Consider the following 16217-nt stretch of genomic DNA (forward strand, 5'->3'; position numbering starts at 1 on the left):
AACTGACCTTCCTTTGAGCAGATTGAGTTTCTGGAGCATCACATTTGTGGGGTCAATTAAACGCTCAAAATGGACAGAAAAAGAGAACTTTCATCTGAAACTCGACAGTCTATTCTTGTTCTTAGAAATTAAGGCTATTCCACAAAATTGTTTGGGTGACCCCAAACTTTTGAACGGTAGTGTACTTTTTTATATCTATACAAAGATAAAAAAGGATGGATTTCCGACTATAAACGGAAAAATCACACGCCTGATACACCTTTTTCTGGAAAGGGTCCGCATATGTCGGCGCTGTTAATAAACCCCAGAGTTTCATTGTCAGACATTTTTCACACATTTATTCATGTCACACATTCTCAGATTAAATGTCGAATTTTCCACTCGGCGCTGACACGGAGGGACAGCCGAGTGAAATAAGCGCCCGCCACCTGTAGTCCGCCGCCATCCATTATCTGACAGAGCTGATAAACGGCGAGCGGAGTCCCACTCATCTTGAGATCGCCGGCGAGCCGAGAGTGTCTTCCACGGAGGCGCTGACACATGGCGAGACGCGGCCTATTAGCGCCGACGTCACTCACGAGACTGCTACTCGCCGAGCTGGGGGAGTCTGAAAGGAGCTGTCGCACCTGCGGACACTTGAGGATCTTATCCCAGTCATCGCTGACAGTGTGATGAGGTGTCTGCCGATAACAAATAAGAAGTGGGAGTGGGCTCCCACTGCCAAAGATCCAACTTTAAACTGCAGCTATCAACATGACAAAAAAAAAAAACCCAAACAATGCCAGCGCTCTAACCGCTCCCCAACATGTCGGTTTTATTCCGCCTCTCAGCGAGTCGATAGCGCCAAGACTTTATCGCTCAAATATGTTTGTTTGGTTTCCATCAGACTCCGTGGCGGGAGAGACATCTTCGTTTCATTAGAGATGTCATTTAGTTTGCACTGACAGTCCTTTATTTGCACCCCCCCGGCTGCTGTCGAGAGGCAGCAGACGGTGTTCATCATCCTGGTCGGCGAGACGTCATCCATTAAGGATTCATGCTGTCGCGCTTTGTTGTTTACACGCTTTTGGCAGCAGAGGAGTGCGTCGCATTATCATTATTGCAGGCTCTGAGACTTGATGTGATTAATGCCTCCGACGTATGACATAGGTGGAGTTTATTGCTGTTGGGGTTTATAAAGTGCCGGTGTTCCGTCAGGCCTGCACTCAGCGGTGATTTAGCACATTTGATGAGAAACTTTGCGGCTTGTTTGAGTCCTTCTGTTATGCAAGGTCGCACAAAAACATGTATTCATATCCAAATCGGGGATTCTGTCCGTTATTTTGTTGACTAAAAATTACAGATGTCCGATAATATCGGGCTGCCGATATTATCGGCCGATAAATGCTTTAAAGGCCTACTGAAAGCCACTACTACCGACCACGCAGTCTGATAGTTTATATATCAACGATGAAATCTTAACATTGTAACACATGCCAATACGGCCGGGTTAACTTATAAAGTGCAATTTTAAATTTCCCGCTAAACTTCCGGTTGAAAACGTCTATGTATGATGACGTATGCGCGTGACGTCAATGGTTGAAACGGAAGTATTCGGACACCATTGTATCCAATACAAAAAAGCTCTGCTTTCATCGCAAAATTCCACAGTATTCTGGACATCTGTGTTGGTGAATCGTTTGCAATTTGTTTAATGAACAATGAAGACTGCAAAGAAGAAAGCTGTAGGTGGGATCGGTGTATTAGCGGCTGGCTGCAGCAACACAACCAGGAGGACTTTGACTTGGATAGCAGACACGCTATCCGACGCTAGCCGCCGACCGCATAGATGATCGGCTGAAGTCCTTCGTCGCTCTGTCAATCGCTGGAACGCAGGTGAGCACGGGTGTTGATGAGCAGATGAGGGCTGGCTGGCGAAGGTGGATAGCTAATGTTTTTAGCATAGCTCTGTGAGGTCCGGTTGCTAAGTTAGCTTCAATGGCGTCGTTAGCAACAGCATTGTTAAGCTTCGCCAGCCTGGAAAGCATTAACTGTGTATTTACATGTCCATGGTTTAATAGTATTGTTGATCTTCTGTCTATCCTTCCAGTCAGGGGTTTATTTCTTTTGTTTCTATCTGCAGTTAAGCCCGATGTGCTATCACGTTAGCTTCGTAGCTAAAAAGCTTCGCCGATGTATTGTCGTGGAGATAAAAGTCACTGTGAATGTCCATTTCGCGTTCTCGACTCTCATTTTCAAGAGGATATAGTATCCGAGGTGGTTTAAAATACAAATCCGTGATCCACAATAGAAAAAGGAGAAAGTGTGGAAGCCAATGAGCCAGCTTGTACCTAAGTTACGGTCAGAGCGAAAAAAGATATGTCTTGCACTGCATTCTAGTCCTTCACTCTCACGTTCCTCATCCACGAAACGGTCATCCTCACTCAAATTAATGGGGTAATCGTCGCTTTCTCGGTCCAAATCGCTCTAGCTGCATTGTAAACAATAGGAAAATGTGAGGAGCCTCTCAACTGTTGACGTCACGCTACTTCCGGTACATTCAAGGCTTTTTTTTATCAGCAACCAAAAGTTGCGAACTTTATCATCGATATTCTCTACTAAATCCTTTCAGCAAAAATATGGCAATATCGCAAAATGATCAAGTATGACACATAGAATGGATCTGCTATCCCCGTTTAAATAAAAAAATGTCATTTCAGTAGGCCTTTAAGCTTGTAAAGCACTTTGCGTTGCATTTCTTTTATGTATGAAAATCGCTTTATGAATAAAGTTTGATTGATTGAAAGAAAGACTAACAAAGGTGGATTCGAAAAACTCTACCTATACATTTTCCATCCATCCATCCATTTTCTACCGCTTGTCCCTTTTTGGGTGGCGGGGGGTGCTGGAGTCTATCTCAGCTGCATTCGTGCAGAAGGCGGGGTACCGTATAGAACTTTCCTGATCAAATATGACAATACCTAACCTTAAACGCCAGCCCTTACCGGTGTCGTTGGTGTGCTTGTTCCCCAGCAGGCTCCATCCCGGGGGAAGCGGGATGTGGTGGAGGGCCAGGGCCAAACTCTCATCCAGACGCTCGCACTCCCGCACGGGGATGTGAAACTCGTCCAGGAGCAGCGCCGCGTCCAGGCCGTCGGTCCGGCCCACCGTGCTCACCTGGGCGGAGAAACGGTGAATTTGACGACCTCCGTTTTTTGGGAGCGCCGCGTGAGGACTCACCAGTAACTGGGCCATGTCGAACGCCATGTCCTGAACAAAGCTGAAGCGATGCTCGGCCAAAGGAGCCGGGTGCGTCTTCAGATCCCCGCGGGCCTCCGGCTCGCCGCAGGAGACCGAGCACAGGGTGACCGACACTTCCTCGCAACAGTCGTGAGCTGGAGGAAGGACACAAGGAAAGTTGCCTTTAGGCCATTTGTCATTAAAACTCTGACACTTCAATCAGTTAATAGTGAGCTACGATAAACCACCATGTGTACCCTATTTTTTAGACCATAGGGCACACCAGATTATAGTGGACTGCCGTTTAGCAAATCTATTCAGGTCTACTTTCATACAAAAGGTTTTATAAGGCGCATTAAAGGTGTCATGTTATGATTTTTTTTCTACTTGTAAAACACTTCCTTGTGGTCTACATCAGTGTTTTTCAACCACTGTGCCGCGGCACACTAGTGAGATATTGTCTGGTGTGCCGTGGGAGATGATCTAATTTCACCTTATTGGGTTAAAAATATTTTTTGCAAACCAGTAATTATGATGCGCAAATAAATTTTTGAGTGCCTGTGCTGTCTAAACCATGTAATACTCTTCTATATCAGTAGGTGGCAGCAGGTAGCTAATTGCTTTGTGGATGTCGGGAACGCGGTTTGTCGTGATCACAATATGCAGACGACAGCGGGAGGCAGAGTGCAGGTAAAAAGGTATATAATGCTTAAACCAAAAATAAACAAAAGGCGAGTGCCCCTAAGAAAAGGCATTGAAGCTTAGGGAAGGCTATGCAGAACGAAACTAAAACAGAACTGGCTGCAAAGTAAACAAAATCAGAATGCTGGACGACAGCAAAGACTTACAGCTTGTGGAGCAGCAGACGGCGTCCACAAAGTACATCCGTACATGACATGACAATCAACAACAAAATAGGAGCGCAAGACAAGAACACTACACACAGGAAAACACCAAAAAAACTCCAAATAAGTCACGGTGTGATGTGACAGGTGGTGACAGTACACCTACTTTGAGACAAGAGCTATGTTGATACATGCTTGGTTATGGTTTGAATTTATATCCAACAATTGCGAGAACGACTTTTTACTGTCAATATCGGCTACTGAGTTTTATTTCTTTATGTTTTCCGCTAGTGGTGTGCCTCTGGATTTTTCCAATGAAAAAAAGTGTGCCTTGGCTCGAAAAAGGTTGAAAAACACTGGTCTATATAACATGTAATGTTGGTTCTTTGGTGAAAATGTTGCATAGATTATGTTTTACACAGGATGCGCCGTTTGGTGTGTTTTATTTACGTGCCTCTACTTCGACGGCGTCTTCTCCTCACCTTTTTGTGTTGTACTGGTAGTTTTCAGCGCTTCCATAACGAATCTACTGCAAGTATACGTTACAACTGCATGCAGTGTTTCCCACACATTAATTTATTTGTGGCGGCCCGCCACGAAAGAATTACGTCCGCCACAAATAAAAAATAAAAGTTTATTTTATTTTTTATTTTTTTATTTTTTTTGTCCTGTCCAGCTTCTCAGGCAAATCATATAGTTGATGTAGATGTCCATATAGGCTGTTCAGATTTACTTTACAAAAGAGAAGTGTAGGATACTTCTCTTGTTGCCTTATTTGTATTTGACCACTACTGTTTTCTGTTTATTTGTTACTGACTGTGGCAGGACACCTCTGCCTCTGTTTCACTTTATGTTGCTGGTAAATAATATGGTTGTAGTAGTAGGCTAAAGTTAAATTATTTAGTATGCACTAATTAAAGGGGCAGAGCTTTAAGAGACATTTTAGCTTTTATATTTTATAAGATATATTTTTTGTAAGAACCACAATTAATAAATATATTTCAGTGAATAACTTATTGTTCAAATCTGTATATAAATATGTACATAAAGTGTTGTCATTATATTGTAAAATGGATGGATGGATGGACGTTTAAAACAAAACTGTTATTATTAATTAGTAAGTATACATTTTTTGAACCTTTTTAGAGAAAATCATATCATTGTAGTAAATTATGCAAATTACTCGATGATGTCATGGTGACCACGCCCATAGCCACGCCCCCATCGCTACAGGTATCTTGGCAGTTTATGGGAAACACTGTGCATGCTTCTTTATATTAGAAATGGCAACAGCGGAGCATGAATGACCCACAACAAGAGGATGGAGAAAAAGAAGGAGCTTATAGTCAGGTTCAAACACTGATGACATCTATTAAACAACACAAGAAGCAAGGAATTAAACAGAGACATAATTAAATTTGGCTCAATGAGGAGAAAGGCGTACACCTGTACCCTTGTACAGTGTTCCACGCTCTGATTGTACGCCTCCTCTTTTATTTGGACTTTCCCTGATTACATGGCAACAGCTGTTTCTAAAGGTACGGGGGTCGTAAACAGCCATCGCCTTTGTTACAAAACAGTTAAAAGAAAAGGTCGTAAAACAGTTCAAAGTCTGGTCCTGCTTCCTCTCCGCTTTGTAGTTCTCGGGTCACGACAAAATATTTCCGTGGATTACAATACATCAAAGAAACAGAACACCCTCATGTCGCTCCCCATCCTACACAGGAGTTTTACAAGCCTTCTTCTTGGTAGGATCAAAGACAGCGTTTGTCTTCTCGCCGGGAACTCATGGCAACACAAATTTTTGTGATAACTTAAGATACAATTATTCTGACACTTATTGACTACGGCGTGGACTCAAATGGCGGAGGCGCGCACATTTTCGAGACTTATGCAGATGCCAAATACACATCAGCAGGTACCAGAAGGTAAGAGAAGTTGGTTTTGCATAACTTTACGAAACAAAACGCCTGATTATGTCTCCTGATAGGTGACATTTTGGGGTCCTTATACAGACATCATAATAATACCCGTATGGTGAAGCACAGTACGTCTGACTATGGTAGCCGTAATGCGCCAACAACCCACCAAGCGATGCGACTTCATAGCTTACCAGAGTCGCATAAAAACATTTTGACAGATTTTTGAGCGCTGTGTATAATGTTCTATATTCTCAAAGGAACATCCAAGTTTTGGGCTCGCTTGCTAGAACAGTGTTTTTCACACTAGTGTGCCGTGAGATATTGTCTGGTGTGCCGTGGGAAATTATGCAACTTCACCAAATTGATCCCAAAAATGTTTTTTGCAAATCAATAATTATAATCTGCAAATAACGTGCCATTGCTTAGTGTCTGTGCTTTGTAAAAGTCGGAATGTGCCGGGTGAGACGAGGATGGTTTGTTGTGATCCCAATATGCAGACCACAGCGGGAGGCAGCGTGCAGGTAAAAAAAGGTATGTAATGCTTATACCAAAAATGAACAAAAGGAAAAGGGAAAGGAAAAGGAAAGTAAAAACTGAACTGGCTACAAAGTAAACAGAAACAGAATGCTGGACGACAGCAAAAACTTACGGCGTCCACAATGTACATCTGTACATGACATGACAATCAACAATGTCCACACAAAGAAGGATAGCAACAACGTAAATAGCCTTACTTGCTAACACAAAGCAGGTGCGCGGAATAGCGCTCAAAGGAAGACATGAAACTGCTACAGGTAAACACCAACAAAACAGGAAGGGCCACCAAAATAACAGCGCAAGACAAGAACTGAAGCACTGCACAGGAAAACACCAACAAAACCAAAATAAGGCACGACGACCTGGTGGAGTTTCATTTTTTTAACTTTTTTTGCTGGTGGTGTGCCCCCGGGATTTTTTATGAAAAAAATGTGCCTTGCCTCAAAAAAGGTTAAAAAACAATCAATCAGTTTGCAGTCCACACGTCTCTAATATGTGTGACTGCCATCTGCTGATCACACTTATCGTGCATGAGGCGCACCAGGTTATAAGTCGCACCGTTGATTTGAAGTGTTGGTCTTGCTTGCTTACGGGTTGTCGATTGCTAACGGCATTTATTAAACAGGCGTCAACCTGTTTCTCTTATCTCTTGTGCCATCTACTGGCAGGGTTTCCCACACATTCATTTATTTGTGGCGGCCCGCCACGAAAGAATTACGTCCGCCACAAATAATTTTTTTTTTTTTTTAATTTTTTTTTTTTTTGTCCTCTCCAGCTTCTCAGGCAAATCATATAGTTGATGTAGATGCCCATATCGGCTGTTCAGATTTACTTTACAAAAGAGAAATGTAGGGTACTTCTCGTGTTGCCTTATTTGTATTTGACTTTATTAAATGTATTTATATTAGAAACACAACAAGTGTATATAACAAAGGGTGCAAAGTCTGCAGGCAGTAGGAAACACATGGTTAAGTGTAGGGAGTAAAACTGATGGCAGTCTAAAGTTCAAGATTTTTGGAGCTCTTTGTTCAGTGGATCAGATGTTTGATGAAGCTCTGTGTCTATCTACCACCACTACTGTTTTCTGTTTATTTGTTGCTGACTGTGGCAGGACACCTCTGCCTCTGTTTCACTTTATGTTGCTGGTAAATAATATGGTTGTAGTAGTAGGCTAAAGTTAAATTATTTAGTATGCACTAATTAAAGGGGCAGAGCTTTGAGACATTTTAGCTTTTATATTTTATAAGATATATTTTTTGTAAGAACCACAATTAATAAATATATTTCAGTGAATAACTTATTGTTCACATCTGTATATAAATATGTACATAAAGTGTTGTAATTATATTGTAAAATGGATGGATGGATGGACGTTTAAAACAAAACTGTTATTATTAATTAGTAAGTATACATTTTTTGAGCCTTTTTAGAGAAAATCAAATCATTGTAGTAAATTATGCAAATTACTCGATGATGTCATGGTGACCACGCCCATAGCCACGCCCCCACCGCCACAGGTATCTTGGCAGTTTATGGGAAACACTGACTGGCCACACTTATCGTTACACCATGTGCCAAATAAAATTGCTTCGAGGTCGGTAAGCATCTGTACATTAGGCGCATGGGGTTATAAGGCACTCTAGATTTTTGAGAAAATTAAAGGATTTTAAGTGTGAAAAATGCGGTACTCTGCGCATAATATTCAAGGAGATATTTAGTAAATTAAAGAACATATATTCAGTTCTCCCGTGTTTCTGGCTGCTTTTTTAAAATGATGTTCACAATGAGGAAGGCGTTATTCTGGCTTCACATAACCCAGAAAGCATGAGGAAGTCAGGGTTTATTATTTCAGAGTGACTGAGAGGGAAGAAGTAATCAATGATTAATCACCTTCCCCTGTCCTCCATTTTAAGCAAATATGTGCTGGACTGACGAGATAAGTTTTGCCCTTTCATGTCTTCTTTTGAAGCAAAGCTGTTTGAACTTGTACAAAGTATTTTACCTTATGCCTTTAAAAGAAAAATAGTACAAGTCTGAGTTCGCTTGCATCAAAACCTGGGGTCGGCAACCTTTGCTATTGCTCCATTCTGAGTATTTCTGAAAGGAGTTCAATAATGTACGACTGTGAGGCAGTGAATGTGCACAGGCTCATTTCTGCCGGGTGCAACGAAGGCAAGGAAAAGTGTGAGTGAAAAATATTCCTAGGGGTGCGACTAGGGTTGCACAATTACGGGAATATTCAAAGTTGGAAACTTTCCATGGGAATTAATGGGAATGAACATTGAATGCAACATTCTAGATATTGCAGCATGATTATTAGCTAAAACAACCTGATTTAATGCAAATTCAGTAGAATTTCAGCCCTGCACGGTGCATTCCTCCATCACATGTGCAGTGCACATCCGTCAGCGATCCTGTTCTGTCTCCCTGTAATGTTTGTCTGATCTTGAATGGGATTGTGCTGAAAATCTTAATTTCCCCTCGGGGATTATTAAACTATTTCTGATTCTGATTTAGCTCCAGACTTCTTCTGATTGGTTGGCATTGTCATCACTGCCACAAGTGGTGGAAAAGTGTATTACAACTAGGGTTGCAAAATGCTGGGAATATTCCAAGTTGGAAACTTTCCATGGGAATTAACGGGAATAAACATTGAATGCAACATGCTAGATCTTGCAGCATGATTATTACCTAAAACAACCTGATTTAATGCAAATTCAGTAGAATTTCAACCCTGCACTGTGCATTCCTCACATGCACAGATAATTCCCAGCATGCTACACACTACAGCAGGGGTCACCAACGCGGTGCCCGCGGGCACCAGGTAGCCCGTAAGGACCAGATGAGTAGCCCGCTGGCCTGTTCTAAAAATAGCTCAAATAGCAGCACTTACCAGTGAGCTGCCTCTATTTTTTAAATTGTATTTATTTACTAGCAAGCTAGTCTCGCTTTGCTCGACATTTTTAATTCTAAGAGAGACAAAACTCAAATAGAATTTGAAAATCCAAGAAAATATTTTAAAGACTTGGTCTTCACTTGTTTAAATAAATTCATTAATTTTTTTACTTTGCTTCTTATAACTTTCAGAAAGACAATTTTAGAGAAAAAATACAACCTTAAAAATGATTTTAGGATTTTTAAACACATATACCTTTTTACCTTTTAAATTCCTTCCTCTTCGTTCCTGACAATTTAAATAAATGTTCAAGTAAATTATTTTTTTTATTGTAAAAAATAATAAATACATTTTAATTTAATTCTTCATTTTAGCTTCTGTTTTTTCGATGAAGAATATTTGTGAAATATTTCTTCAAACTTATTATGATTAAAATTTTAAAAAAAATATTCTGGCAAATCTAGAAAATCTGTAGAATCAAATTTAAATCTTATTTCAAAGTCTTTTGAATTTCTTTTAAAATTTTTGTTCTGGAAAATATAGAAGAAATAATGATTTTTCTTTGTTAGAAATATAGCTTGGTCCAATTTGTTATATATTCTAACAAAGTGCAGATTGGATATTAACCTATTTAAAACAATGTCATCAAAGTTCTAAAATTAATCTTAATCAGGAAAAATTACTAATGATGTTCCATAAATTATTTTTTTAATTTTTTCAAAAAGATTCGAATTAGCTAGTTTTTCTCTGCTTTTTTTCGGTTGAATTTTAAATTTTAAAGAGTCGAAATTGGAGATAAACTTTGTTTCAAAATTTAATTGTCATTTTTTTGTGTGTTTTCTCCTCTTTTAAACCGTTCAATTAAGTGTAAATACCATTAATTATTAATAATAACACAGTTAAAGGTAAATTGAGCAAATTGGCTATTTCTGGCAATTTATTTAAGTGTGTATCAAACTGGTAGCCCTTCGCATTAATCAGTACCCAAGAAGTAGCTCTTGGTTTCAAAAAGGTTGGTGACCCCTGGACTACAGCAACTATTGAGGCCACACTAGTATTTGAGCCCAATGACTTCATCCAGTCAGGCAAGTTTTGATGATATTACTGGGGTAAATATATTTGATGTATGGTATTTAAGTTTAATAGAGGTGTAATTGCGTGTTACTGTATGACTGTAGACTACTCCAGCAGACTTCCACTCAAGCTCGCTAGCTGTTCCTGTACTTGTTAAATGGTTTTGGGGCCAAAATCTCTAGCTCGCTAGGTTTATGTACCACCACAGTCTCATAATGAACCGAAAATATTTCTCCGTTAGCCGTGATGCTAATTTTCTCTATGTTAAATCCCACTAATTTATGCTAACAACGTTATTGCGGAGGGAGGCGTGGCCTTGCGGGCCTGCCGCGGAACGGGGTGTGCCAGGACCGGCCTCGAAGACAGAGACAGGTGGCCCTTGTTATCTAATCACCTGTCGCCTTTATTAGCAGCAGCCGGAATGAGACACGCAGTTGGAGTTGGAGGTGCTGCTGAGCGGACGCAGGAGAGAAAGACATTTTGCTGAAAAGCAAAAGCCTCTGCACATTTATGAAAATAAAACAAGTGTTATACCCTGAATTCCGGGCTCTCCTGGCAGTGTGTGGTGGTCCGAAGAACCCACGAGAGGGCAACCTCTACAGTTAGCTTTCCGAATTTACCTTTTTTGTGATCTGTAAAGTTCAACAAGCAAATACTAAATCAAAACGTGTAGTTTCCTCTGCCTTCTGTTCTGCTAGCCATTCTGTTGTCATACAAGAATGTAGGTTATAGTTTGATTTAGCATGCTGATTGAGTCTTCATTTATTCATCTAGCCTATTTCTATTCATTTGTCCATCAGTAAAACATTTTTAAAGACTACTCCAGTTGTTTAGCTGACTATTTATATCTCTGTGTGGCATTGCATTAGTGTTTTACAAGCTTCTAATTTTAATCTACAGAATAAGATGGACGGTGTCCAACTTTGAATAATCAAAAAAATGATCAAAATTTCCAAACTTCCCGAGCTTAACTTCCCGTGGTAAATAGGGATGATGTTTGATAAGAAATTATCGAGTTCGAGCCCATTATTGAATCCTCTTATCGAACCGATTCCTTATCGATTCTCTTATCGAATCCAGATAGGTTTTTGTATATGGAAAAAAACACAATATTTGGTTTAACAAAAGCTCACTTTCATTTTATAAGAAAAAAATAAAATAAAAATAAATAAATAAATATTGACTGTTACCCCCCTAAAAAAAATTTAAAATAAAATATTGACTGTTGTTACCCAAAGTATATTAAGTGGGATTTTTCAGAAAAACAAATATATACAGTAACACAAAAACAACCTGTGTCTGTGATCACTATAGGTGTATAAATAATAATATAGTGTTAAAAAAAATCAGTCCCTTGGGCACAAAACTGAAAATAATACAGCTCTCCAAAAAGTGCACTTCTGCTGCTATTGGAACATACTAACTACACACACTATGACACTAAGAACACCGCAGTCATCAATCAACAATTCTTCCCCCCTTACTTGAGAGCGAAGCCTGGCAATAATTGCATATTGCCTGTTCTGCCCTCACTATGCGTGTTGAGGTTATACCGCTTGGCAGACAGCTAACAAACAATCCAAAGCAGATTAATCCATTTAGGCTCTTTGTTGTTGTTGATCTTGCTTTGTCTTTTCCTATCTTTACTTTTGTCTTGCACTGGACTGTTTTGTTTTTTTTAAACTGAAATACACACAATGACAAATGTATAAGCTATGTGATTCAACTGACATAATGAAATGTAATACACAATATGTAAATATTAGCTTCACACAAATATACAGTACTATCATCAAACAAAGTGTGAGTGTTGAAACTATTTCGATGGTGGAAATACACGACTGGCAGCCATTTTAAGTCCTCAAAACATCCATTGAAACAGTGCACAGAAATTGTTTTTCAATAAACATCTTAGTATCAAACTTAAACACTTTCCACCTTAATATTGAGTTACATAAACAAGTTAAACAGTTTACTTACAGACGTATCTTTTCCAAGGCTTGTAAGAGCTAACACAACTTGTCTACTTCTCAATTGTCTCAACCCGGAAGTGCCCAAACTAAAGACGCGTAGTATTTTCATATCGCCACCAGGTGTCAGTAAGAGTCTACAATCAAATGGGCATAACATTGCAGGTCCCACAGGGTATTTCCTGTACGTGGGAAGGGATTCGTTCCCAGGGATTCGAATAAAGAACCAACTTTTTTTCTTTACTATAGTGGCCTCGATAACGGGAACCGGTTCTCAAAAAGGGATTCGAGTCCATGGAATCGGTTCTTTTCTTATCGAACAACCGGGAGAACTGATTTCGAACATCATCCCTAGTGGTAAATTGCCGGAAACTTTCCAGAAATTTGCAACCCTTGGTGCGACGCCAATGAACACATCCCCAAAAAGACAAATGTCAAAATTAAAGGAGGAGTTTTATTCTGCACGGACCGATTCCTTGGCCTTCACGGCCGACGACGAGGACTTGAATGTGTGCTTGGTGTGGCGAGAAATGAGCAAACAACAGAAAATGACATGACGTCCACAGACATGTTCAAGGCAAATGCTCAAAAGCACTGAAATATTTCCAAGTACAGTGGTACCTCAACTTAGGCTATGTCTACACTATGCCCCTTAAACGAATAATTATTTAGCCTAAGCCCCGTTTCGGCCACACTAAATCATCGTTTCAGGTTCCCATCCTTGGACAATTTTTTACACATTTCTTGACTCTGCGGCTCTTAGTTTTGTATGGACTCATTGATCGTTTACAAACTGAGTTCGGAGAGGAAGTGATGCCAGAAAGGCCGCGCCCCACACAGGAAGTGGCGTCGAAAAGAACGCACCACAGCCAGCTTCATAATAAAGCGGTTTCGTAACTCGGAAATATTGGAGGCGAGTCATCCAGACATGCCCTTGTTTCTCCTTCCGCCTGTACAGACGCTTGTGGAAATCACACATGAATACCTTAAGATAAAGCGATTGCAGCTATTTGGGATACAACACTTCTCAGACGGCAAGAGAACAAATTGTGAAGTGAATTATATTTAATATAGCGCTTTTCTCTAGTGACTCAAAGCGCTTTTACATAGTGAAACCCAACATCTAAGTGACATTTAAACCAGTGTGGGTGGCACTGGGAGCAGGTGGGTGAAGTGTCTTGCCCAAGGACACAACGGCAGTGACTGGGATGGCGGAAGCGGGGATCGAACCTGGAACCCTCAAGTTGCTGGCACATGCTTTGTAGGGCCAAAAAAAAAAAAAAACAGGCTTCACTACACGTCGTAAAATAAACCCCTGGCCCACTTATCAGTCGGCCAGGGAGCTGCAAGTTGAATCGTGTTGTTTTTCCTTTCGAGAATATGCTTACTGAGCATGAAGTGAAGTGATTGATATTTATATAGCGCTTTTCTCTAGTGACTCAAAGCGCTTTTACATAGTGAAACCCAATAACTAAGCTACATTTAAACCAGTGTGGGTGAAGTGTCTTGCCCAAGGACACAACGGCAGTCACGGGGATGGCGGAAGCGGGGATCGAACCTGGAACCCTCAAGTTGCTGGCACGTGCTTTGTAGTGCCAAAAAAAAAAAAAAAAGGCTTCACTACACGTCTTAAAATAAACCTCTGGCCCACTTATCAGTCGGCCAGGGAAGCTGCAAGTTGAATCGTGTTGTTTTTCCTTCCGAGAATATGCTTACTGAGCATGAAGTGAAGTGAATTATATTTATATAGCGCTTTTCTCTAGTGACTCAAAGCGCTTTTACATAGTGAAAGCCAACATCTAAGTGACATTTAAACCAGTGTGGGTGGCACTGGGAGCAGGTGGGTGAAGTGCCTTGCCCAAGGACACAACGGCAGTCACTAGGATGGCGGAAGCGGGGATCGAACCTGGAACCCTCAAGTTGCTGGCACGTGCTTTGTAGGGCAAAAAAAAAAAAAAACAGGCTTCACTACACGTCTTAAAATAAACCCCTGGCCCACTTATCAGTCGGCCAGGGAGCTGCAAGTTGAATCGTGTTGTTTTTCCTTTCGAGAATATGCTTACTGAGCATGAAGTGAAGTGAATTATATTTATATAGCGCTTTTCTCTAGTGACTCAAAGCGCTTTTACATAGTGAAACCCAACAACTAAGTTACATTTAAACCAGTGTGGGTGAAGTGTCTTGCCCAAGGACACAACGGCAGTCACAGGGATGGCGGAAGCGGGGATCGAACCTGGAACCCTCAAGTTGCTGGCACGTGCTTTGTGGCGCCAAAAAAAAAACAAAAAAAAAAAAAAACAGGCTTCACTACACGTCTTAAAATAAACCCCTGGCCCACTATCAGTCGGCCAGGGAGCTACAAGTTGAATCGTGTTGTTTTTCCTTTCGAGAATATGCTTACTGAGCATGAAGTGAAGTGATTTATATTTATATAGCGCTTTTCTCTAGTGACTCAAAGCGCTTATACATAGTGAAACCCAACATCTAAGTGACATTTAAACCAGTGTGGGTGGCACTGGGTGCAGGTGGGTAAAGTGTCTTGCCCAAGGACACAACGGCAATCACAAGGATGGCGGAAGCGGGAATCGAACCTGGAACCCTCAAGTTGCTGGCACGTGCTTTGTAGGGCCAAAAAAAAAAAAAAACAGGCTTCACTACACGTCTTAAAATAAACCCCTGGCCCACTTATCAGTCGGCCAGGGAGCTGCAAGTTGAATCGTGTTGTTTTTCCTTTCGAGAATATGCTTACTGAGCATGAAGTGAAGTGAATTATATTTATATAGCGCTTTTCTCTAGTGACTCAAAGCGCTTTTACATAGTGAAACCCAACAACTAAGTTACATTTAAACCAGTGTGGGTGAAGTGTCTTGCCCAAGGACACAACGGCAGTCACGGGGATGGCGGAAGCAGGGATCGAACCTGGAACCCTCAAGTTGCTGGCACGTGCTTTGTGGCGCCAAAAAAAAAAAAAAAAAAAAAACAGGCTTCACTACACGTCTTAAAATAAACCCCTGGCCCACTATCAGTCGGCCAGGGAGCTGCAAGTTGAATCGTGTTGTTTTTCCTTTCGAGAATATGCTTACTGAGCATGAAGTGAAGTGATTTATATTTATATAGCGCTTTTCTCTAGTGACTCAAAGCGCTTATACATAGTGAAACCCAACATCTAAGTGACATTTAAACCAGTGTGGGTGGCACTGGGTGCAGGTGGGTAAAGTGTCTTGCCCAAGGACACAACGGCAATCACCAGGATGGCGGAAGCGGGAATCGAACCTGGAACCCTCAAGTTGCTGGCACGTGCTTTGTAGGGCCAAAAAAAAAAAAAAAACAGGCTTCACTACACGTCTTAAAATAAACCCCTGGCCGAGCTGCAAGTTGAATCGTGTTGTTTTTCCTTTCGAGAATATGCTTACTAAGCATGAAGTGAAGTGAATTATATTTATATAGCGCTTTTCTCTAGTGACTCAAAGCGCTTTTACATAGTGAAACCCAACATCTAAGTGACATTTAAACCAGTGTGGGTGGCACTGGGAGCAGGTGGGTGAAGTGTCTTGCCCAAGGACACAACGGAAGTGACTAGGATGGCGGAAGCGGGGATCGAACCTGGAACCCTCAAGTTGCTGGCACATGCTTTGTAGGGCCAAAAAAAAAAAAAAAAGGCTTCACTACACATCTGAAAATAAACCCCTGGCCCACTTATCAGTCGGCCAGGGAGCTGCAAGTTGAATCGTGTTGTTTTTCCTTTCGAGAATAT

General features: G+C 40.9%; 1 protein-coding gene across 4 annotated transcripts in view; it reads right to left on the bottom strand.

Annotated features, from left to right (window-relative positions):
* Positions 1 to 16217, bottom strand: part of LOC133665454 (A-kinase anchor protein 13-like) — a 364315-nt gene that overhangs the window by 246086 nt on the left and 102012 nt on the right. For all 4 annotated transcript variants that reach the window (XM_062070780.1, XM_062070772.1, XM_062070757.1 and 1 more), the window contains exons 4-5: positions 3220 to 3374; positions 2985 to 3156 (exon numbers count right to left, since the gene is read on the bottom strand). In XM_062070780.1, the coding sequence (XP_061926764.1) occupies positions 2985 to 3156; positions 3220 to 3374 (327 nt within the window). The remainder of the gene's footprint in view (positions 1 to 2984; positions 3157 to 3219; positions 3375 to 16217) is intronic.

The sequence above is a fragment of the Entelurus aequoreus genome, linkage group LG02 (assembly GCF_033978785.1).
Source record: "Entelurus aequoreus isolate RoL-2023_Sb linkage group LG02, RoL_Eaeq_v1.1, whole genome shotgun sequence".
Taxonomy (NCBI): Eukaryota; Metazoa; Chordata; class Actinopteri; order Syngnathiformes; family Syngnathidae; genus Entelurus; species Entelurus aequoreus.